Source organism: Piliocolobus tephrosceles, chromosome 8, assembly GCF_002776525.5.
Source record: "Piliocolobus tephrosceles isolate RC106 chromosome 8, ASM277652v3, whole genome shotgun sequence".
NCBI lineage: Eukaryota > Metazoa > Chordata > Mammalia > Primates > Cercopithecidae > Piliocolobus > Piliocolobus tephrosceles.
The window spans coordinates 65,593,794-65,619,990 of NC_045441.1; the positions used below are offsets into that span (position 1 = coordinate 65,593,794).

Genomic DNA, 26,197 nt, shown 5'->3' on the forward strand with positions numbered 1-26,197 from the left:
GTTCCTTATAGATGCTTGGTATTATACCTTTGTTGGATGCATAGTTTGCAAAACTTGTCTCCCATTCTGTGGGTTATCTTTTTATTCTGTTGATAATTTCTTTTGCTGTGCAGAAGCTTTTCAGTTTAATTAGATCCCATTTGTTAATTTTTGGTTTTGTTGTAATTGTTTTTGGCATCTTCATCATGAAATCTTTGTCTGTGTCTGTGTCCTGAGGGTATTGCCTAGGTTGTCATACAGGGCTTTTATAGTTTTAGGTTTTACATTTAAGTCTTTAGTCTATCCTGAGTTAATTTTTGTATATACAGTAAGGAAGGGGTCCAGTTTTAATCTTCTGCATATGGCTAGGCAGTTAGCCCAGCACCACTTATTGAATAGGGAATCCTTTCCCCATTGCTTGTTTTTGTCAGGTTTATAAAGATCAGATAGTTTTAAGTGTGCAGTTGTAGTTCTGAGTTCTCTATTCCGTTCCATTTTCCTATGTGACTCTTTTTGTACCAGTATCATGCTGCTTTGATTACTATAGACCTGTAGTATAGTTTAAACTTGGGTAATGTGATGTCCCTAGCTTTGTTCTTTTTGCTTAGGATTGCCTTGGCTATTTGGGTTTTTTTTTTTTTTTTTTTTTTTTGCTTTCATGTGCATTATTCACAATAGCAAAGACATGGAATCAACCCAAATGTCCATCAGTGACAGACTCGATTAAGAAAATGTGGCACATATACACCATGGAATACTATGCAGCCATAAAAAAGGATGAGTTCATGTCCTTTGTAGGGACACGGATGCAGCTGGAAACTGTCATTCTCAGCAAACTATCATAAGAACAGAAAACCAAACACCGCATGTTCTCACTCATAGGTGGGAATTGAACAATGAGATCACTTGGACACATGACTGGGGCTTATAGTGGGGAGGGGGGAGGGGGAAGGGATAGCATTAGGAGATATACCTAATGTTAATGATGAGTTGATGGGTGCAGCACACCGACATGGCACATGTATATATATGTAACAAACATGCACGTTGTACACATGTACCCTAGAACTTAAAGTATAATAAAAAAAAAAAAGTAGTTTTTTTTCTAATTCTGTGAAGAATGACAATGTTTGTCTAGTTCTGTGAAGAATGTTTAATAGGCATAGTGTTGAATCTATACATTGCTTTGGGCAGTATGGCTATTTAAATGATATTGAATCTTGCTATCCATGAGCATGGAATGGTTTTCCATTTGTTTGTGTCAATATCCAATTTCTTTGAGTAGTGTTTTGTAGCTCTCCGTCTAGAGATCTTTCCCCTTCCTGGTTATCTGTATCCCTAGGCTTTTATTCTTTTTGTGGCAATTATGAATGGAGTTCATTCCTGATTTTGCGCTCGGCTTGACTGTCATTGGTGTATAGAAATCCCAGTGATTTTTCACATGATTTTTCTATCCTGAGACTTTGCTGAAGTTGTTTATCAGCTTAAGAAGCTTTTGGGCTGAGACCATGGGGTTTTCTAGATAGGGAATCATGTCGTCTGCAAATCTGGATAGTTTGACTTCCTCTCTTCCTATTGTTGCCTTTTGTTTCTTTCTCTTGCCTGATTGCCCTGCCCAGAACTTACAATACTATGTTGAATAGGAGTGGTGAGAGAGGGCATCCTTGTCTTGTGCTGTTTTCAAGGGGAATGCTTCCAACATTTGCCTATTCAGTATAATATAAGCTGTGGGTTTGTCTTATATGGATCTTATTATTTTGAGGCATTTTCCTTCAATACCTAGTTTATTGAGAGTGAACAATATGAAGGGGTGTTTTACAGAAGGCCTTTTCTGCATCTATTGAGATAATCATGTGCTTTTTGTCTTTAGTTCTGTTAATGTGATGAATCTCATTGACTGATTTGTGTATGTTGAACCAACCTTGCACCCAGGGATAAAGCCTACTTAATCATGGTGGATAAGCTTTTTGATGTGCTGCTGGATTTGGTTTGCCAGTATTTTGTTGAGAATTCTTGCATTGCTGTCAGTCAAGGATATTGGCCTGAAGTTTTTGGAATAGTTTCAGTAGAAATAGTACCAGTTCTTCTTTATACTTATGGTAGAATTTGGCTGTGAATCTGTCTGGTACTGGCCTTTTGTTGATTGGTAGGTTATTTGTTACTGCCTCAATTTTAGAGCTCACTACTGGTCTCTTCAGGGTTTTAATATCTTCCTGGTTCAGTCTTCGGAGGGTGTATGTATCCAAGAAATTCTTCTAGATTTTCTAGTGTATGTGCATACAAGTGTTCATAATATTCTCTGATTGTTGTTTGTACTTCTGTAGGGTCACTGGCAATATCCTCCTTGTTGTTTTTGATAGTGTTGATTTGAATCTTCTGTTTTTTCTTTATCAATCTAACTAGCAGTCTTTCCACTTTTTCAATGTTTTCCTCCAAACAGCTCCTGGATTAGTTGATCTTTCAAATAGATTTTCATGTTTCAATCTCCTTCGGTTCAGTTCTGATTTTGGTTATTTCTTGTCTTGTGATATCTTTGGGATTTCTTTGCTCTTGATTTCTCTAGTTATTTAGTTGTGATATTAGGTTGTCAACTTGAGATGTTTCTAACTTTTTGATGTGGACTTTAAGTGCTATAAATTTCCCTCTTAACACTGCCTTAGCTGTGTCCTAGAGATTCTGGTATGTTGTGTGTTTGTTCTCACTAGTTTTAAAGAACTTCTTGATTTCTGCCTTAATTTCATCATTTACCCAAAAGTGATTCAGGAGCAGATTATTCAATTTCCATGTAATTATATGGTTTTGAGTGAATTTCTTAGTCTTAATTTCTAATTTGATTGTGCTATGGTCTGAAAGACTGTGGGTTATGATTTCAGGTCTTTTGCATTTGCTGAGTAGTGTTTTACTTTCAATTTTGTGATTGATTTTAGATTATGTGTCACGTCACGAGAAGAATGTAAATTCTGTTGTTTCTGGGTGGAGAGTTCTGAATGTATTTATCAGGTCCATTTGGTCTAGTGCTGAGTTCAGGTGCTGAATATCTGTGTTAATTCTTTGTCTGGATGATCTAATGGTATCAGTGGGGTAGTAAAGTCCCCCACTAGTATTGTGTGGGAGTCTAAGTCTCTTTGAAGATCTCTAAGAACTTGCTTTATAAATCTGGGTACTCCTGTGTTGGGTGCATACATATTTAGGATAGTTAGAATTTCTTGTTGATTTGATCCCATAAAGGGACAGAGAAAAGTCTACCAAACAATTGGAAAACAGAAGGAAGGCTGGGCTGCAATCCAAGTTTCTGACAAAACAGACATTAGACCAAGAAAACCCATTTTAGTTTTAACATTATTTTAAAACTTTAATGATTGGTGTTGTCCATATATATTTCTTTTGTGTGTGTGTGTTCAAAGTTAGTAACCAAATTATTCTCCATATAGGAACCCCGATTTTAAACAATAGGTAAGTTTGTATGTGCTCTCTGTCCAAATATGTATTTTTTTAAATAAAAGAAAAGCCACAGGGAAACATATAATAGGCTTGTATTATTGTAGCAGAAAACGATAATTCTTTTTTCCATTTTGTGAAACAAACATAGGAACTAGGATACTATGGGGCCAGAAGTTTTTGGAAAATATAATGATTGGACATATAGTTACTGTTTGTTTTTCTTACATGTGCTAGAGCTAATGATGAAACAAATTGCATATTGTACCAGGTTTATTTGGCTTTTGCCTCCAAAAAGACAAAATTTGAAACAAGAATTTCTTTTTGAACCAAAGCTTTTATAACAGTGGCATGAACCACATCACTCTTGACAGTGCACACCTACACATCAAACCACCAAAATACTTAGACTTCATATCTGTTTAACGTAAGGTCTCATTGATTACTTTGTTTAATATATTAATTTCACTGATTACTTTGTTTAATATATTAACTTAATATTTTCACCCCAAATAGAACTAAAATGTACATCATTAATAGAGCTTACATAGTTGAATGAGACAAAAATAAAAGCCAGGTCATCTGTGTCTAAATACCCAACTCTTGATATACTGACCAATGTTGAGTACAGTTTGCATTATTGATTTTTATTAGTTATATTAAATAAAATCTCTAAATAAATTATACTGATTCATAGAAACAAAAGATGGAGATGTACTCATTTTAAGCTATGTGAGCCTCCATGCTAATTTTGAAAAAGTGGCCATTAACATTTGAATGCTTGGGCATGAGTGAGTGCTTCCTGGGTAAAAATGTAGTGAGATGCTGTGTACATTAAAAGACATGACTTACAGCATGGTTTTCACAAGATTTCTCTACTGTCATGAAAAACTATATGAGAAACTCATGTCGATATATTGACGAAGAGAAATATCAGGTGTTGAAACCCTTTTCAAACTGAAATTAAAGTTGGAGACAGCTTCATTCCTGACACAAATTAAATTTGAAAGGTGCATTTGCTTGTTTCCCACATGTGTTTTTCTTTGCTAAGAACATGCTGTGTTACCAGGAAGAAAGGTTGCTTATTTGCAAAATTCTATAGTGCCTTTCTAGTCTCAGAGATGTCTAAAAGCATACAAAGACATTAAAATCCAACAGCAATATTTTTTTCCAGATTCACTGTAGCCAATAATCACACAGAAAAGTTGTGGCTGACTTGTAATTGGGGACCCTGCTGTGGTACCACAGCCTTTTCTGTTTATGCATATATTAGAGAAGATAAATACTTGCTTGTTTTATGTATGCAAGTTCTATATAAATAACTTTGGGAGTCAAAAAAGCAATTTGATGGCCACCACAAAGGCATAAGAGACACATTCCTTTCTTACTGAAACTTGCAGAGCATACATTTAAATATATAGTGTTTCGTTTAGTGATATGACCCACGGACTTTTATGTTGATTTTGGTTTAGTAATGCTTGAAAAATCAATTCCTCAGCTGCCAGGGTCCACTTCCTGGGGTGATATCATGAATACATGTTTGAAATAAAAATACGTATTGCACCAGTATGTTCTACAAACCAAAATTGAAAAGGCAATTCTCTTTTAAATAATAGACACACAAAAAAACAGTTTGAATATTCAATAAGGTCTTGTAATAGGATATGTAATAAAGTTACTGCAGATACATTTGAAAACAGATTACTTTGATGATATATTTCAAGTTAACAGGGCATCTGAGAGTATCCAACATAAATTTGGAAACATTTTTATGGTTTTTAATTCCCCTGAATGCCATGCTCTGTAAAACATTATGGGCACTACAATTTTGTAACTAATGTTTTCATGTTGGCATTTTTTAATAAACCCACTGAAAAAACCTTCTGTAAAAAATCCAATATTTTTTGGTCTATTCTCATAGCAGAGAGTGTCAGTTGCACAAATTAGATCTAGTTTAGGTTCTACATGAAACCTTTCAAGTCAATGTCCAGGGTATACTGTTTTTCTGTAGTCTACCCCCTTGGGATTTCATTTCCTTAAGATTTTAGGTGGTAACTAAGGTAATGTGGGAAAGAAAAAGAAATGTGGGCCAAAATGAGCGTCAATTATAATATAAAGCCATGAAATGAATGTAATGAATTTGAAAGCTACCTTTCAAATAAGCATAGACTACAGAAATGTAGAAAAGTGATCATTGTGTTTCCTAAATGCATTATTTTTGTCCACTATATTTAAATATATTAATAAACTGGGAAATTACACATTTAATAGTGTCATATGCATCAAATAATATAATGTTAACTTTGAAATTAAATATATCTTCATATCACTATTAGTCTTTTCTAATTTGGTGGGTATCAGGCAGCTTCTTTTAAAAGTTATCATATAACACAATCAATGATAACCTCCTCATAATTTAAATTACAGTCTCACTTTGATTTATTAAGTATATGTAAAAATTAAGCAATTTAATCCTGCTTTGGAAACTCCAGTCTAAATGCACAGTTCTTTGGAGTTACATTTCCTCATTAAAAGTATTCCACATAAAGAGGCCAAGCACAGTGGCTCATGTCTGTAATCCTGCACTTTAGGAGGCCGAGGTGGGTGGATCACTTGAGATCAGGAGTTTGAGACCAGTCTGGCCAAGATGGTGAAACTCCATCTCTACTAAAAATAGAAAAAATAGCCAGGCATGGTGGCAGGTACCTGTAATCTCAGCTACTCTGGAGGCTGAGGCAAGAGAAGCACTTGAATCCAGGAAGTGGAGGTTGTACAGGAGCCAAGATTGTGCTATTGCACTCCAGCCTAGGTGACAGAGCGAGACTCTGTCTCAAGAAAAAAAAAAAAGCAATCCGTTTAGAAAGAGAGTCTGGTGGGTCTCTCTGAAATGGTCTTTTAACACCTTTTCTATTCTGTGTTTTGGAAAATAATGAAAAGGTATGTAGTTCATAGATCCACTTGTTTCTTAGTAAGAAAATAAAAGTTTCCTTTTAAAAGAGTATGTAAATTTGTGCTGATTTCAGTGAGATCTTGAGGCAAATACAAATTATTCAGAGTGGCTTCCACAAAATAGTTTTACGGAGCATTCAAGAAAGATAATATGTTAACAACTGACTCTTGTGGCAACTGTTGTAGGATCTTTCTTTGCTAGAGGTTTTCAGTCCTGGACTAATTACTATCCAATACTGAGGCACAACCCTTTGGTGTTCTCGACTCAGTGAATGTCCAGTGAATCATGAGATTGTCCAGTTTGTCTGGTAGGAACATGCATTATACGCATACTGGGCATTGTAACTCTGATCCTTTTTTGGCCTTGGATAATTTCTTCAGTGTATCATGCATAAGCTGTTACACTAAAGACTTGACTGGCACTCTGCAAAATTTTAGGGTTCCCATGTATAACTCTCCCTTTTTTTGGTACTCTATTTTCCAAATGCTAGCCTCCTTGGCTTCTCTCAAATCCTGGCTCCTTCTCCACAATTCAGGGAATCCCCCAAGCTCCTCTGAGTCCCTCTCTGTTGTGACCTAGAAACTCTCAAGGTAGGAAACTGGTGCAATATGGATCATATTATTTGTATCCCATTTCCCTGAGATTGCTGTTCTTTGTTGCCTGGTGCCCTGTGATTTGAAAACAATCATTTCAGATATATTGCTATTGTTTTTCAGGTAGGAGGGTGAATTTCTCTATCTTATCAGGTATACATTCATATTTTAATGGAGTAGAACCATAGTGTCAAATTTTTTGTAGAAACTGATGAACTCCGTGTCAATTCAATGTTTTGAAGTACATGCTAATTATACTTTTTAGCCAATATATTTTCACCTTTGATATATTTATTGTGTTTGCTTCTTGCTTGAAACTCTAGCAAATGTTTATTGTAGTTATATTCCTGTTGGTATGCTTTAGTAGTAGCCACCTAGGGAGTTCTGAAAATGTAGGAAAAATAATAAGATAGCCAATATTGACAATTATTTTAAAGAGCAAGAAATGCTTTCAAGACAGATTCTTGAGACTCACATATAATTATACATTGCAGTATGGTGTCACATTGGATTCTGCTCTTGTGTTTATGTTGTAACACTGGGAAGCATCTTCAGGCCTTAAGATTCAGCATGACAAATCCATAAGCTCATAGCATCTGGAAGGTGGAGCCCTCAGAGCTATAGAGGTAATGAGGGCAGCAGAATAAGTGTGCCAGGAAACCCAATCTGCTGCCTTCATATCAGAAGTTATAGAGGTTTATGCGTTAGACAATATTAGCCTCATTTTACAGATGTCTGACAAGATGAGTATTAATCAAAATAATGAATTTTGTAGATCTTGTCAGGCACCTTTTAGAGAAACTACTAAAAATGCACCATCTTGTGATCATAAGAAAATCTAGACTTTTCATTTCTAAATCTTTAGAATAAGATTATGGAAAATATTATCAAATCATCTTTGACAATGCATAAAGTTAAAAAAAATTCTTTCATATAGAAACGTACTGTTATTTTAGGATATGGTGACCGAGTTTGATAGCTCCTTTGTGAGGTTTGTTTGGTGGGGAAACGTGAGAGGAGGTTGTATTGACCACCAAGGTTTTCCCGTGCAAGGGTAGGACAATGATAGTCTTCTTCAAGAACAAAAGGGCTTTCTTCTTCTTAATATCTGTGGGCAAAAGAAGAATTCCCACACATTCATTGACTGTTTAAGTAACATGGCATCAAACATGTAATTCTGCTGTTTTTGTGTTGTTAATGATATCTCTTCCTAAGTATATTTTTTCCATCTATTTAAAGAAAGTTGGAGGAGATAGGGTTCTGCAGCCACACTTGGGGCTATGAATCTATACCATCATCCTTGCACTGGGAAACCTACGAAAACAAGAGCTACCAAATATATATATTTGAGATAGAGTATCACTCTGTTGCCCAGGCTGGAGTGCTGTGGTGCCATCTCAGCTCACTGAAACCTCTTCCTCCAGTTTCAATCAGTTCTCCTGCCTCAGCCTCCCAAATAGCTGGGATTACAGGCATGTGTCACCACTATGTCTGGATAATTTTTGTATTATTTTTGTGTTTTTAGTATATAGGGGGTTTTGCCATTTTGTCCAGGCTGGTCTCGAACTCCTGGCCTCAAGTGAATTGCCGACCTCACCTTCCCAAAGTGCTGGGATTACAGGCATGAGCCACCACGCCTGGTGAAACTTGACAGTTTTTAAAAAGGAAAAACAATTTATTGCCTCAAAAAGCAATTTATGGTTATGATCTTTCCCAAATGCTCTCTGTGATTAAGAAATGATCATATATGCAAATTAAAATGGAACTAATTTAGAATAATTTCAATTTAGCACTTTAGGAGAGAGATATTTTATATGAAAGATAAACCAGCAGTATATAATTTGAAATGGGAGTAAATTGAATGAAAAATATAATCCTCCCTGTTATAAAAAAACTAATAAGTTACATGTGATTTCAAATATTGTTTAAAACACAGGAGACTAAATGTTTATAGTCTTTAAAACCTATAAATTATATTCTGTTTTTTTTTTCTTTTGTTCTAGTGTACCTGGCCAATGGTTTTATTGGCAAAGACTAAGGTGGTATGAATTCAAGGGCAGGGATTTTGTTCTTCTTGGTTACTCAAACTCATATTTATCATAATGCCCAGCACATACTCAATATATATTCATGGAATGAATTTGTAGAGTTTATTTATTTATTTATTTATGAGGCAGAGTCTCTCTGTGGCACCCAGACTGGAGTGCAATGGAACAATCTCAGCTCACTGCAGCCTCTGCTTCCTAGGTTCAAACAATAGTTTATTCCTGCCTCAACCGCCAAGTACCTGGGACTACAGGTATGTGCCACCATTCCCAGCTAATTTTAATATTTTTAGTAGAGATGGGTTTTCACCGTGTTGGCCAGGCTGGTCCCGAACTCCTGACCTCAAGTGATCTGCCCACCTCAGCCTCCCAGAGCGCTGGGATTACATTCACGAGCCACTGCATCCAGCTGAATGTGTAGAATTTAGAGAAGTTCAACTGACTATCTACCTTACTAGTCTATCAAAGGCTGCTATACAGAAAAACTTAAGTTCCATAGGAAAATGAACCCTAAATTCAGCATATGTGTTGTATATTGAATTCCCTCTTCAATACTCTCAGTTTCTTTTAAACTAATTTTTAGGATATTCTGTTTTTTAAGGAATTAAAGAAATAATTATCAAGGTACTTAATATTTAAATATTTAACATTTAGAAACAATAATTTAATAGTAAACTACTGACTGAATAATTTAGTGGAATTTATTTTAAAGTTTGAGGAATATAAAATATTGCTATTAGGCAGGGTGCAGTGGCTCATGCCTATAAACCCCAGTACATTGGGAAGTTGAGGCCGGACTTGAGTCCGGGAGTTTGAGACCAGCCTGGACAACATGGTGAAAACTCATCTCTACAAAAAATACAAAAATTGGCCGTTGACTGGGTGCAGTGGCTCACACCTATAATCCCAGCACTTTAGGAGGCAGAGGCCGGCAGATCACCTGAGGTCAGGAGTTCGAGACCAGCCTGGCCAACATGGTGAAACCCCATTCTACTAAAAATAAAAATTAAAAAAATAATCGGGTATGTATGGTGGTGGGTGCCTGTAATCCCAGCTACTCAGGAAACTGAGGCAGGTGAATTGCTTTAACCAGGGAGGTGGAGATTACAGTGAGCCAAGATGGCGCCATTGCACTCTAGCCTGGGCAACAAGAATGAAACTGTCTCAAGGAAAAAAAAAACTAGCCGTGCACGGTAGCATGTGCCTGTAGTCCCAGCTACTCTGGAGGCTGAGGCAGGAGAGTAACTTAAGACTGGAAAGAGAGGTTGCAGTGAGCCTAGATGGTACCATTACACTCCAGCCTGAGTGATGAGAGTAAAACCCTGTTTCAAAAATAAAATAAAATATTATTAAATATTTAATATTAAATTATTGATTAATTGTATTTATAATGTTTTATTCTCCGGGTTTTTTATAGTTTGAGGCCTTACGTTCAAATTTTTAATCAATTGAGTTAATTTTTATATATGGTGAAAGTTCGGGGTCCGGTTTCATTCTTCTCCGTATGGTTAACCAGCCATCTCTGTACGATTTATTGAATAAGGAACCCTTTTCCCCATTGCTTTTGTCAACTTTGTCGAAGAACATTCTGGACATTGGCGTAGGGAAATAATTTATGAGTAAGCCCTCAAAAGCAATTGCAACAAAAACAAAATTTGACAAGTGGGACCTAGTTATAATAAAGAGCTTCTGCACAACAGAAGAAACTATCAACAGAGTACACAGACAATCTACAGAATGGGAGAAAATATTTGCCAATTACCCATCTGACAAAGGACTAATATCCAAAATGCAAAAGGAACTTAAGCAAATCAGCAAACAAAAACTAAATAACCACATTAAAAAGTGGGCGAAGAACATAAACAGGCACCTCTCAAAAGCAGACATGCAAGTATCCAACAAATACATGAAAAAACTCTCAACATCACTAATCATTAGAGAAATGCAAATTAAAACCACAATGAGATATTGTCTCACACCAGTAAGAATGACTATTATTAAAAAGTCAAAACACAACAGATGCTAGGGAGGCTAAAAAGAAAAGGGAACACTTATACACTGTTGGTGAAAATGTAAATTAGTTCAGCCACTGTGGAAAGCAGTTTGGAGATTTCTCAAAGAACTTAAAACAGAGCTACCATTTGACACAGCAGTCCCATTACTGAGTATATATCCAAAAGAAAATAAATCACTCTATCAAAAGACACATGCACTCATATGTTCATTGAAGCATTATTCACAATAGCAAAGGCATGGAATCAATCTAAGTGCTCATCAATGGTGGATTGGATAAAGAAAACGTGTTACATATATACCACGGATTACTATACAGTCATGAGAAAGAATTCATGTCCTTCGCAGCAACATGAATGCAGCTGGAGGTCATTACTCCAGGTGAATTAGTGAAGGAGCAGAAAACCAAATACTGCAAGTTTTTACTTATAAGTGTAAGCTAAACATTGGGTACCCTGGGCATAAAGATGACAACAATAGACACTGGGGACTAAGAGAGTCAGGAATAAAGGAAGGGGGCAAAGGTTGAAAAACTAATTGTTGGATACTATGCTCACTACCTGGGTGATGGGATCATTCCTATCTCAAACCTCAGCATCAGGCAATATACTAATGTAACAAACCTGCAAATGTATCCCGTGAATCTAAAATAAAATTTGAATTTGTAAAAAATGAGATAAAGATTCAATTTACCCAAAATATCATATTAGCAATGTAATAAGAATTATTACCATTTAATATATTAATACTAAAACACAAATATAAAATATTCATTCATTTTATCAGTCATTCAATAAACATATATTGAATATTATATTCTAGGCACTTGGGATACGACAATGAACAAAGAGATAAAAAGTTTCACTGAGTTTATACCCTAGCAAGAGGAGACAGACAACAGAGAATGCATCAACAAACAAAGTGTATAGAAGTGATAAATCATATGAAGAGCAATAAAACAGAAAATGTTTATAGAGAGTTATGGAGAAGTACTATTTTATGTCGGAGGGACAAGGACATGTATTTGAATAGAGACCTGAATGAAATGCACCCTAATGTTCACTGGGGGAAGTCATTTCAAGCAGAAGGAATGCTGGGTGAAACAGACTTGAGTGGAGAAAATGTTTGTCATGTCCAGGAACAGGAACATTTCTGACATGGTTTATTATGAGTTAAAGAGAGAAAGATCACTAGGGATTAAGAGTGGGGTATGGTGTATTTGGGCTAGAGTGATGACTTCGAGCTTTATTCTGAGTGAGCCCCTGGAGGGTTTAGAACATGTGTGACATGATCTCACTTAAGCTTAAAAGGATCACTCTGCATACTGTAGGTTAGGGGCTGTGGTAGGTGGACAGGCAATTTTAGAAGTAGGAAGACCAGTTAGAAGAGTATTTCCACAATTGTTGGGGAGAACATCTTGGGGTAGAACAGGGTATTTAGTCGTGCTGTTTATAACACATGGTTTTATTCTGGATATATTTTAAATATATCTCTGATGTATTAGAAGTAGACAGTGACAGAAAAAGTTAAGGACCAGTCACAGGTTTTTGTCTTCAGTAACTGAAGGCTAGGAGGTGTCATATTCTAAGATGAAGAAAACTAGGGAATATATGGTGTAGAGGAGGAGCTCAAAGGTATTGTTTTAGTCATGTCGAGTTTCAGTTGCCTGTGAACCAGTTAGAGATATTGACTAGGTGGTGGATTCCTACATCAAGCTGGTTTCCACTCTGATTCCAGTAGTCAGGATGCAGTTTGGTAAAGAGAGTTATCTCTATTGTTCACGTATCACACATTTCCTAACCAAAGTAAATACATGTACGTGTTCCATCTCTGAGTTTTCTATGACATCTGGAAGAGCTAATAGACCTTCTATTTATGCTTTTCTGTTGTTTATCTTATTACAATTAATTATGATTAGCCTAAGCTCCTGAACATAGTAACAATAGCACTAACCATGACCATCAATTGACTTTTTTACTCTGTGCCAAACACTCTTCTAAGTATTTTATAAAATTACAGTCCTTGCCAAATGCGTATTTTATTTCAAATGTACCAAACGCATAGCTGAGGCTTTAAAATGTCAAATAATTTGCTCATGGTTACATGGGTGATAGGTTTAAATAATTATAAATTCTATGTTCTTAAAGAGCATTTGTAATCATACTGTAGATTTTGACACAAATCCTTTCTCCCTTTTATGTAAATTTTCCCCTCCAATAACCACAGTGAAGCAATATAGTAAGAGAAGCCGTTTTATTCAAAGTAACTAAAAAAATCTTAGTGATTTCTACCACCAGAAAAGTATTTCTCTGTTTGTTGTTGTTGTTGTTGTTGTTATTTTTGGATTTTTGTTTGTTTGTTTTTGGTCTCACTCCTCCTAAGTGGACATCGCTGTATCGAAATATGAATAGCACTCTCCTGCTCTGATCTAAGACATTCTGGCTTTCACAGACTCCCCCATCCTGTATGTAATACTTATCATTGTGCCCCTATTCCTAAACATTCTAATACTTTTATATTCAGGTTTTTGACCATTCAACATTACTCTTCCATTAAAGTATTGCTTTGGAGGGTTTAAATTGTCTCTTGACAATTCTGGCTGCCATTCCAGGAAGTTGGCTGTGAGAGATGGGGCTGGTTTTTAAGAGGGTATGAAGCTACGGTACTGCGTGTGAGCAAAAATTGCAACTGGTGGCTTTTGTTTACTGTTTATAACTTTGGACAGTTGCAATTTAATTGTAAATAAGGATATTAGCTAATAATTAGGTGAACTTCCTTGTATTCATTTCAAAGGGAAATAAAGGAAAGAGTGCTTGCATCATGTTTTGGGCACTGTTTTAGCCAATCTGTTCTATCACACCTCTGGGTTTTCATAAAGATGGAACTTAAACTCCACCAGTGAGTAGGGAACTCATCCAGGAGCTGTGTCAAATACTTTGAATTTACTGATCCACTTTTAATCTAAAGTCACATTCACCTGGCTCTAAACTTTGACTATATAATCTCAATTTAGACTTCTGCCATTAGTGCCTTTAAATCTATTGCTCACATGTATTCTACCATCATCATGCTTTGTGATCAGGCAGGCCTATGTTGAGTTTCAGAGGCGTTATTTACTTTCTGTGTAATGATGGAAAAAGTTAGATAATCCTTTGTTTCCCAGATTGTGTTTGTTTGTTTGTTTTTTAATAAAACCGAGTTTGTTTTTTTTAAATCAAATATGAGTGTATATGTGTAATCTCTTTTATACATATGTTTTCACTCATAAACACAGTCTCCTTTAAATGACAACTACTCTGCAGAGTTATTGGGAATGTAACAAAATTAAAGTACAAGAAACACATGCCATAGAAGCTGTAAAATAGTAGATGTTCAATAAACATTATTAAATTTTAATATGTAAATTAAATGCATATTAATTTATAATTCTGACAGAAAAATGTTTTCTGTTACAATGATTCAAAAGATAATTTTTCAAAAAATTTATCATTTTTTCCAGTACATTGGGATAAAAACCCACTTTATGCAACTGTACCCTTTAATTCATTTTTCCTAAAGAAAAGTACAAAAGACCAGACTAAAATTGAGACAAGCATTTAAAGGAAAAAATCCTTTGACTCAAAGTCCAAAACAAGTTGTAAATGGTTCATTTTTCCAAAAGAATTAGTTTTTATACATAATATAAAGAATTTTACACTATAAACAAAGACTGCTGTACATGTACTTAAATTAGAATTCTAATATCAGCTTTTCTTCTAATTCTTCTGGAGCACAAAGCATATTTGCAAGTCAGAAATCTAATAATCTCAAAGGACAGACTGTCTTAGAATAAACTTTTACCCTTAAGATACCTGGAAAGATAGTACTCATTCTTTCCCTTGGCCCAAAGTCCAATATATCAGTAAGTTTTAATTTAGTTTACAAAACTCTGCCATATTAACATGAAGAGCACACTATGCTTAATGTTTAAGCATTAAAAAGATAGCTTTTGACGTGTATATGAGCATGTAGATTGAGTCAAATATGAGTGTATGTGTGTAATTTCTTTTATATATATGTTTTCACTCATAAACACAGTCTCCTTTAAGTATTTTCTATATTAGAGAAAGCTTTGCATTTGAAACCACAAAGATTTTGTTATAATAAAAATAGCTATTAGAATACAGTATTTATTCATTAAAATGTGAGTAATTTATCCATATGTGGGGGATCCACGTGCTTCAAAAAACTATAAAAGCAAAAACTTTAAAGGAGAATTTTAAATGATGATGAACACTTTAAACAAAATATCATTATGGAATTGTCTGATTACTTCTCCAACTGTCCAACAAGGAACTAAATGACTTTAAGAAAACCAAAATGTTTTCCGTGTAGTCAAACTTTCTGTAAAGTGTCAATGACAAGTGGTGTAATAGGACATAAAATTTGGGTTGTTTTGTCAGCTTTGACTGTTCTTATACCTTTTAACAATTCTCCTAACGGCTCCATTGATCTCTGTGTTTGTTTGACAGGCACTGTCACAAGTGACTCTCCTTCTGAGAGTTTGCTTCATTATCCTGACCTTGACTTCCATTGGATTTCTTCTGGATCAAAGGCAAGAAGTGAAATTCTTGCATTGTTTTTACTTTTACTCAATTCAAGAATTTTCCACAGAGTGGTAAAATATCAGTATATTCTGTAACTTTATTGTGTAGTTTAAAAAATAAATATAAAACTTTGATATTTGACTTTTCATTATTTTAGAGAAGTTAACTATATCAGTTCTCCTAACTACTCATTTTTTAAATGAATGAAATATGAAGACATTAAATCAGTGAAAAGAGTCTCACTTACTTTAAATCCTAGAAATTTAGTTGCCTAATATTTTATTTATTAGCTGAAAATAAACTTAATAACTCATCAATGCTCAAACTAAGCGTTATGTTGATAAAGAACAGATTTTCCCGGGCTGGACGCAGTGACTCATGCCTGTAATCCTAGCACTTTTGGAGGCCGAGGCGGGCGGATCACGAGGTCATGAAATCGAGACCATCCTGGCTAACAGGGTGAAACCCCATCTCTACTAAAAAATACAAAAAAAAAAAAAAAAAAAAAAAAAAAAAAAAAAAAAAATTAGCTGGGTGTGGCGGCGGGCGCCTGTAGTCCCAGCTACTAGGCAAGCTGAGGCAGGAGAATGGCAGGAACCTGGGAGGCGGAGCTTCCAGTGAGCTGTGAGCCGAGATGGCGCCACTGCACTCCAGCCTGGGCGGCAAAGCAAGACTCCGTCTCAATAAAAAAAAAAAGAACAGATTTTCCCTAAAAGGATGAGTGTTCTTTCTTAGTTTACTCACTATTTTCAAATAGTTTCGGGGGATATGCTTTTCAAATATATTTAAATACTAGATATTTCTTGAGAATGAAAAGTTTATCTCTATATTAATTATAACGTGTAAACATATAAAGAGCATATTTAAAGCTAATGCATGTAATGACATTTTATTTCAGACCCGAGGCAGCTTTTATGGAAACTCTCCGTTGCTTGATGTTCCTAATGCTGTACAGATTTGGTCACCTGAAGCCTGTAGTCCCTTCCTTGTCATCTGCTTTTGAGGTAAGACATTTGTTTCAGGTGGCCGCAGGACCGCATATACCTACCGCACATTTAATTTATTCATTCAATGATGTTTTCTCTACTTCATTTCTGACCAGTACTTGTGGGAAATCTTGACCTTTTTTCTTCTTACTTACCAGTACTTGTCAGTTGTGTCATCTGAGCTAGTTAATATTGATGAGCCAGTTTTTTGCCCCTAAAGTTGGATCGATATCATTAACCAAGAGTTGTTGGACACATTACATTACACAGCCTTTATAAAGAAATCAGACCACGTAATAGGTTCTCAAGAAGTGGAAGAATTGATTTTACAAGAAGTTTTTGGCAGAAACTCTGCCATTTGAGATTTTTTTAAAACTTTTAAAGTGAAAATTGTGAACAAGTTTCCTTGTCAGTTACCTGTAAAAAGTAATCATTCTACAGAAATAAAGTCACTGAAGTCAAGGAGATTTTTCTACAAGTGAAAAATATGATCTTCTGTGATGGTTAATTCTTATCTTTCAAGAACTGCATTGAACTTTTGGGTGTATATTTATTGTTTAGAATCTAGGCAGCTGTTAAAGACATTTATTTTCTCATCACTAGTGCATTAATAGATAGTGTATTATGTTTTTAATTAAGGGTTATATTGTTTAACTTTGGTGCCAAGACACCTGCCAACATCACCAGAATGTGCAATGTGTAACCTTATTTAAGCATTAAGCATAAATACTAATATCCCCTGCTTTTAGCATCAATGAAAAACCCAATATATACACTTTCATTATTTAGTATCGATTATAAATTGAAACAACTCCTTTGGAAGTAATTTGGTGATATCTATCAAAATTGCAAATAAACGTACCCTTTAACCCAGCATTTCACTTCTAGGAATTTGTGCTACTGAAATGATATGCTCACACACATGCGAATTGGTGTATATGCAATATTATTCATTGCAGCATTATTTGTTATGACATAAGATTAGCAACAATTTAATGGCCATGAATAGAGGACTATTTAAAAATTATTATTCATTAATAAAGTAGTAAAATATGTATCAATAATAAAACAGGAAACCCTTTAGTACCAATAAGGAGCAATCTTAACAATAAAACATGATACAGGATTCCATGTGAAGTATCCTGCCTTACAATGTACATAAGTATAAAAACAGGGAGAGGGAGATATAGGTATATAAATGTATAAATGTATTTTATTGTATGTATGTAAATATATCTAGGAAGATAAACAAAACCTAACATGTTGCTTGTGGGAAGGAAAGTTGAATTTTGTGGTTAGAAAAAAGGAAGAAGCAGAAGATTCCTTACTAATATTCTTTGATACCTTTAAAACTTCTAAATTTCTAAACCATAGGGGTATATATACACATACATATAATGTGAATTTAAACCATGAAGCATACTCTCTTAATATCAGGATCTTGGATATCATCTAATATAATATATTCTGCATTACAGTTGATTTAATGTGTATGTTTATTTCATCTCTTCAAATTATAACCTAAAAGCAAAATAATCATAAATTATACATATTTAATGAAATTCAGAAATACACATGCTGAAAAAAAAAATCATAAAATCAAAGAAAATGGCAGTTTAACACCCTAGATGAAGGCACATTCTAATTTAAAGCATGAAAGACAATAATTTCATTTAACGAGAGTCCTCTTAGGTTTATGGTGATAGTTTATCTTACGCACTCCAGAAGCAAATAGAGAACATAGGTTCCTTAAATTAGCCAATGTTGTAAACATGTGGGAATGTGTGCTTACAAAAACATACCGCATTTGGTATTCTTTGATGATGAGATGGTGGAGGGCAATGTAGTATGCCCAGCTTTTAAGCATGATGAACTCTAGTGATAAGATGATGTCAGTTATTTAGTTAATAGATGAAGGTGAATGGTAAGGACTTGAACTTTGAAGCCATATTGCCTGAATTTGATTCTTGGCTTAAGAACTAAGTAGCTGTGTGTTCTTTGGCAATTACTTCACCACTTAACTATTCTTAGTCTTACTTTCTTCATCTGTAAAAGGAGGAAGTATAACATCCATCTAAATAGGATTTTGAGGATTAAGTAAGAGAATATGTGTAAGGAATTTAGTGCAGTGATTAACACGTAGTAAGTGCTCCACAAAAGTTAGGCACTGTTATTATTGCTATTTTATATTAATTTAAGGATCATTTGAAATAATTCTTTGGCCTTGGCCTGCCTTGAGGTCTACAAGTCAAGTTTGGAGACAGCTAGAATGAGAAGTGGGGAAGAACAACAATTCTGAAGGAAATGTCAGAGCTATGAATTCTTAGTCTGACACTTACTCTGTCTGTGACTTTGGACTCTGTGCCTCAGGTTGTTCAACTGTAAAACAGGTTTAATAAGAGCAACATACATTGAGCTCTTACTATGTTCTAAATGCCTTACTAGTATTATTCCATTCAGTATTCATATCAAACCTATGATGTAGTTACTTCCATTATCTTCATAATGAGAATATTGAGGGGTGGACACAACTTGTCTAAATGCACATAACTATTAAGTGAATAAGTCAGGGAACAAACTCAGGAAGTCTGACACTATAACTCTTAATGATCAAGGTACATTTTCATTCATGTAATGATAACAATACTCATCTACCTCAAGGGTGATAGCAAAATATAGCAAAAGTAGTTTGGAAAATGTGAAGAGCTATAATAAAATGTCTTATCAATTTAACTGCAAACGAGTTTTGAAGAGACAAGTGGTTTGAATAATTTACCTCTGAATTATCTTTGGTTTATGATTCAGGGAAAACAGGATCTCATGGAAAAATCTTTCAGAGTGCTTAGCTACTCTTTCCATAAACTACTTCTGTCCATCTGGGCACATGCATGGCCAGTTCTTCAAGAGTAGATGTTGCCTGTGATTTGCCACTAGAATTTTTCTTTAAAATGATGTTAAAATAATATTTAATTCACATGATTTGGTGGAAAAATGAAGTGCCACAAAGGAGAGAACATATGAAGAAATTGATAAATTACAGTTATCATTGTTCATATTACCATTATTAGAGTATTATTATTATTATTATTAAACTAAGCCATTAATGATTAAACTTGAGCAAGTCTTCTCTGTCAAGAGGTCAAGTGAGATGGCAGCGTAAAACTGGATAAATATTTTGCTAGCGACCTTTCTTTTTTAATCTGGGAAGTAGCCTTTTCTTTCCACTTCTTTTTAAAGCTAAACATTGTAAAAATTACAACCAGTTACCAATTCTTATATTATTAATTATGAATTTCAAGTCTGTATTTTCTTCACATTTGTATCCCTTAAAACTTTATGTAACTCTTTGCCATTTATCAGAGTTTTAATAAAAGTGTTCTTTTATTAAATCCCCTTTCTCCTATAATATAAATCAATGTTGTATATATTGGTGGCATCAGCTTGTAGCCCTGTGACTCTTCTCTATCTAGAAGGCTGGCTAGAGATTTTCTGTTGTATTATTTTATTATATAAGTCAAACTCAGTAAGTCTGCATGGTAATAGTCTTCCTACATTATTTGGGAGTCATGTGCCTATCAAATTTATAGTTATCCTCTTTCTGGCAAAGTTATTCATTTGTTTTGTATAAACAAATAAACAGTTCAATGCAGAGAAAACAGATTATAAGAAGATATAACCACACTTCATTAGTGGTTATGTTGATGTGTTGTTACCTAAATGGTTTTATTCTTTCTCTCATTTTTTAAAATTTGGTGATGAATGTATTCTTTAATGAGCCTAGATGCCCTTTAATCTAAAATCTCAAAACCTTTTTTTTTTTCAACTAAGTTTACATGTTGATAGCTTTGTGATAGGTACTGAGAGGAAATATTTGAAAGATATGGCTACATGACCCTAGAGTTGTCGCAGTTTCAAAGACACCATCGTGCTGGTGACAGTGACAGTGAGCAGCCCACTGTGGAAAGAAGCTGCTTCTAAGCTGTGTTGCCAGTGTCCTATGACTCCTATTCATATAAGGCATCACTTAGTAACAAATGATTTCCAGAAAACACGATTCTTTAAAAATGCCAATATTCTAGCTGTAGCTCGCTGGCATCACGAAGGTGACGAGGATATGGGAATTACTTTGCCTGTTTATTTCTACTTTATTTATAATTTATCATGTTTTTTCTTCTTATTTTCTTGAGGATCATAACCTGATTTTATCTGCATATGTTCTCAGGTGTGGGCATGAGGGCAGGCATACACACTTTTTATTAATCTCAAAACTGCCTACCTTAAGAAATGACCGTATCCTGGCAGTTATTACAGCTTTTGTATCCAGATAACCCTTAAACAACATGGGTTTGAATGCACAGGTCCATCTATACATGGATTTTTTCCCAGGAAATATTACACTAAGTGTGCCTGTCTCTCTGGCCTCCTCTTCCACCTTGTGCACCTCCTCCACCTATTCCAACCTCTGCCACTCCTGAGATAGCAAGGCCAAACCCGCCTCTTCCTCCTCCTTCTCAGACTACTTAACATGAAGAAGATGAGAAAAAAATACCTTTATGATGACCTACTTCAACTTAATAAAAAATTTTCTTCCTTATTATTTTCTTAGCATTTTCATTTCTTTAGCTTACTTTATTGTAAGAATACAGTGTATCATACATAAAACATACAGAATATGTGTTAATCATCTGTTCATGTTATCACCAAGGCTTCTGGTCAACAGTAGGCAATTAATAGCTACATTTTCGGGGGAGGTGAAAGTTATAGGCGAATTTTTGACAGCTCAGGGGGTTGGCCCCACTAACCTCCGAGTTGTTCAAGGGTCAAGTGTACTTATTGCTAACAACGTAATACTTCCTTTGAAGCTTATAGTTATTTTAATTTTGTTATCAGTCATTTCAACCAGATTTTTGAGTACCTCTGTCTGCTTTCATTTCTCTTCTGCATAATGAGAATAATAATAGTAGTATCTACCTTGGCGGGTGGACCTGTAGATTAAATAAGATTATACATACAAAAAATACGTATTATAATGTCTGTAAATGTGCAGCATGTTGTGCCTACTCCACCAAAAGTTTCAGTTAACTAACATTACCACTTCTATGATTACTACTGAGAATATATTAAAAGCACAGGCTGTAGGGCACCTGTGATGATTCTGAGTATTAAAAATGTCTTTGGAACATGAATTTATAGTATTTTTCTATAATTCAAATATACTATCATATGGAAAGGTTTCAGGATTTTTTGTAATTTATGATTTCATATATCACAAATTAATCATGATTGCAGTGATCATGTAACATACAATAAAACATTTTATTTAGAACTTGTTTGGCAAATGTGGATTACTCAACCCAGCTTAGTGAGAAATGAACAGAGGTAGGAGTTTAGTTGTTGACTGTATTTTAGGATAAATAAAAAGATGGCTTTAAGACACAGCAGATAACTTTGTTTCTAACTGAGTCATATGAAAGATTATCTTTGTTCATTGGACTCATGTTTAAGAACTGCTTGCAAAAAATTTTACTTCTACCAAAAAAAAAAAAAATACATGATATATATGTAGGTTGCTTGGATTCTTCTCATGCTTATATTTAAGGTATTTCATTTTTAAAAATGTAAATATGTTTCTTTTAAATGAAATGTTTTCACTACAGTAATAGAAAACCACACATTAGAAACACCCAAAGCATAAATTTAAAATGTCATCAAGTTCTGAGTAAAAATTAAAGTAAATACGAGTAAAAATGATAAATCTAATTAATTTCTTTCTTTTTTCTCTTTTTTTTTTTTTTTTTTTTTTTTTTTGAGACGGGGTCTTGCTCTGTCACCCAGGCTGGAGTGCAGTGGCCCGATCTCGGCTCCCTGCAAGTTCTACTTCCCGGGTTCACACCATTCTCCTGCCTCAGCCTCCCGAGTAGCTGGGACTACAGGTGCCCGCCACCTCGCCTGGCTAGTTTTTTGTATTTTTTAGTAGATACGGGGTTTCACCGGGTTAACTAGGATGGTCTCAATCTCCTGACCTCGTGATCCACCGGTCTCGGCCTCCCAAAGTGCTGGGATTACAGGCTTGGGCCACCGCGGCTGGCCAATTTTTTGTATTTTTTAATAGAGATGGGGTTTCACCGTGTTAGCCAGGATGGTCTGGATCTCCTGACCTAGTGATCTGCCCACCTCGGCCTCCCAAGGTGCGGAGATTAAATCTAATTAATTTCTAAAACTCCATATCTGAAAATAAAATCTTTATAAAAATGGCATTGAATAGGATCATCGGTAATATGGGGATATTTATATTAATGCCATTGTTAAAATCACTTCTATCATTTCCATCCCAATCACTGTTTTATTTTTAAAATGTTATATTTAGGTCATCATCCCCAATACTTCAAAGAATAAAACCAAAGCAAGCAAAATTAAGACAGGTAGAACAGACCTAAATCTCAGAGAGGTGCTTCCTTCTCCTTCTCTTGGCTGGTGTTGTGTGCCAAAGAGTTACCATGAAGACGTGTTCTGGGAGTTTCTGTCAATGTCAGAGAATACGGGAATTTGAATTATCTAGAAGTAGGTTTGCGTTGCTTTCTTCTCAGTGGTTCAGAAGTCCCTGTTAAGCTCAGGAGAGTAGAAGTTTAAGGTCTTTTTATCTTGGGGAGGGACTGAGTTTGGAGTTCAGAAAATCCCACCTGCATCTAAGAAGGGAATCCCTGGAGGGATTCTTACCCTCCTAGGTCACCGTTCTGACTGAAATCATGTGGAGTACCATCATTAACTAGAACGTATCTCACCCTTTAGGCAACACCCTACTTGTCTTCCAACTCTGGAATCTAATTACTATGCCTTCTTATTAGTTGTCCTTTCCACATTATTATCTTGTCTGGGCAGCTCTTTTGAAACAGCATTAACCCAAGGTTAACAATTTGCTACCTCAGCCATTTTATGTGCAGAAGAAATCAACACTCACAGCAGCAACCTTAAGACTCTTCAATTTTTATTGACTTATTCAATAAATATTAAATGTGCACTGACAATACCTGCTATGTAGCTGTTACATACCAAACTTCAGAAGAACACATTGTGGTTATTTCAACTCTAAATAGAATGCTGAATTAAATGTTTATTGACTTCAAATTGCAAGGGATGCATATTCAGATGTCTCTTTATACCCAGTTAATATGTCAACATATATGTATCAGAAAATGAAGGAAGATTCACCAGTTCTTAGCAAGCTTCATACTTTCATGAGTTCTTCCTTTTCCTGTCTTGCTTTCTTTCTCTTCCTTTTTTTCTTTGGTATGTATGTATGTGTTTATTTATTTGGTAAAATTCAGGCTTCCTTGGCGTTTATCAGGTTTTGCATGACTGAAGACTGCATCTGCAAGGCTTCTTGAAGACTAGGCTCAGGAACTCTATATACTTCCTGCCACATTCCATTGGTCAAACAAATCATCAGACCAGCCAAAAATCAAAGAGTGGAGAAATAAACTCTTTTGATTAGAAGAGTAGTAAGATCCATTACAAAAGGGCACACATAAATGTATGGCCTTTTATTGGTCTACCACACTGAGGTTACATATATTTACTTGGGTTCATCCCACAGTGGTGATTAGTGTGTTGGCATCACAGAATGGTTGTCTGAAGTCATCTTAAACGAGTCATTTAAACTGTTTATCTGGCTACAAGATGAATGTAAGGAATAGACTGTCCTCAAAAATGTTTCATGATATGTATGCTAGTCTGCTATATACATACTTTTGGGTTCAAAGTGAAAAACACACACGCACAGCACACACACAAATATTCATAGTATAGAGCAATTTTGACTCATCTATTTCAGGATTATTCAAATGCCTATTTTCTTCTTTTTTTCCTCTGAGATGGAGTCTCGCTCCTTTTGCCCAGACTGGAATGCAATGGCGCAATCTCGGCTCACTGCAAGCTCCTGCTCCCAGGTTTAGGCGATTCCCCTGCTTCAGCCTCCTGAGTAGCTGGGATTACAGGTGCCTGCCACCACACTCAGCTAATTTTATTTTTTATATATACTTTTAGTAGAGAGGGGATTTTGCCATGTTGGCCAGGTTGGTCTCGAACTCCTGACCTCAGGTGATCTGCCTGTCTCGGCCTCTGAAAGTGCTGGGATTATAGGCATGAGCCACCATGCCTGGGCCCTAATATTTTTATAAAGTGTACAAAGTTTGCACTTAAAAGTAGTAGCTATATTAGTTTTATTTAACATTTTTCATCACATAAATTTTTTCATATAGCATTTGAGAGATATTAAGTTAGATATATTTTTATAAAAGATAAAATAAACACTATTCTAAATAAAATTATATAATACAAGTATTAATAACTGTGTTATCTGCCATCTGTGTGATAACACTCATATTTCCACAGATAGAACAATTATTTTGTACTTTGTTTTTATCATTTCTATGATTTTAAAAAAACTGTAATTTCTCAGATTTTCTGTAAGATATCATTAAGCAATATATGATTTCATTTTTTAAAATTTGTGAGTACAATAAAATGACATCATATATATGGTTTCTTATACTATATATAGTTTCCTATGTTATATAAAATTTCTGCAGAAATGTTTTTTATTTTTTAAATGTATTCTTTTTGTTGCCTGTACTTGTATCCATTTCTATTCCTGTAAACTGTTTCACTGTTGACTATATGTATCTATCTATTCTCTAGTATTTGTTTCTAGGTTTTTCTATTGCAATGCTGCAATAAAAATTCATGTACACATCTTCTAGTGCACGTTGCATATTTGTAGAGTTTCTCTAGTTTATACGCTAGATGGGAATTGCTGGATTGTAGCAAATGTGCTTGTTTAAATTCTTTCCATGATGCCAAGTTGTTTTCCATTTGATTATAAAATGTGCCACTATCAGAGTGTATCTTTCTTCACCAAAGTTGTAATTGCCAGATTTCTAACCTATTGTCCATTTGGGAAATTAAGTAGTATCTCACTGTATTCCTAATTACTATTTTCTGTTTACTGTTGAAGTGGATCATTATTTTATGTTTAAAGGAATTTGTGTTTCCTTTTCTGTGATTTGTACCTTTTACCCATTCTATTCAGTTGTTTTCATTTTCTTGATTTTTAGAAATTCTATGTGTGTTGGTAATATCAGTCCTTTGTCATTTATGTTTATTCAAAGTATCTTCTCCCAGGTTGTAGTTTGTCTCATCACCCCGGGACTGAACGCAAATAGATTTTATTTCCATAGAGCAATTCCATATAATACAATACTCCCCTTTATGTATGAAGATGGTACTATTCCACCATTCATTATTATTAATTCAGATAGATATCAATTTTTTCCATATAGTGCTGATATATCCAGCTATAATTCCTCCTCTAACGACCAGTTTACATTTATACAACTCCTGGGCAGGGTTATGAATACAGACTATAATTATGCAAAAATACTAAGCTAATATATAATTTGAATTAATTCCATGATTTTGGTTTCTTTTTTTTTTTTTTTTTTTGAGGTGGAGTCTCATTCGGTTGCCCAGGCTAGAGTGCAATGGCATGATCTCAGCTCACGGCAATCTCCACCTCCCGGGTTCACGCCATTCTCCTGCCTCACCCTCC

General features: G+C 35.0%; 1 protein-coding gene across 1 annotated transcript in view; it reads left to right on the forward strand.

The window, feature by feature from the left end:
* The window catches only part of AGMO (alkylglycerol monooxygenase), a 355,080-nt gene that overhangs the window by 176,898 nt on the left and 151,985 nt on the right, over positions 1–26,197 (forward strand). The window contains exons 11-12 of the mRNA XM_023216020.1: positions 15,530–15,612; positions 16,503–16,608. Coding sequence (XP_023071788.1) covers positions 15,530–15,612; positions 16,503–16,608 — 189 coding nt within the window. The remainder of the gene's footprint in view (positions 1–15,529; positions 15,613–16,502; positions 16,609–26,197) is intronic.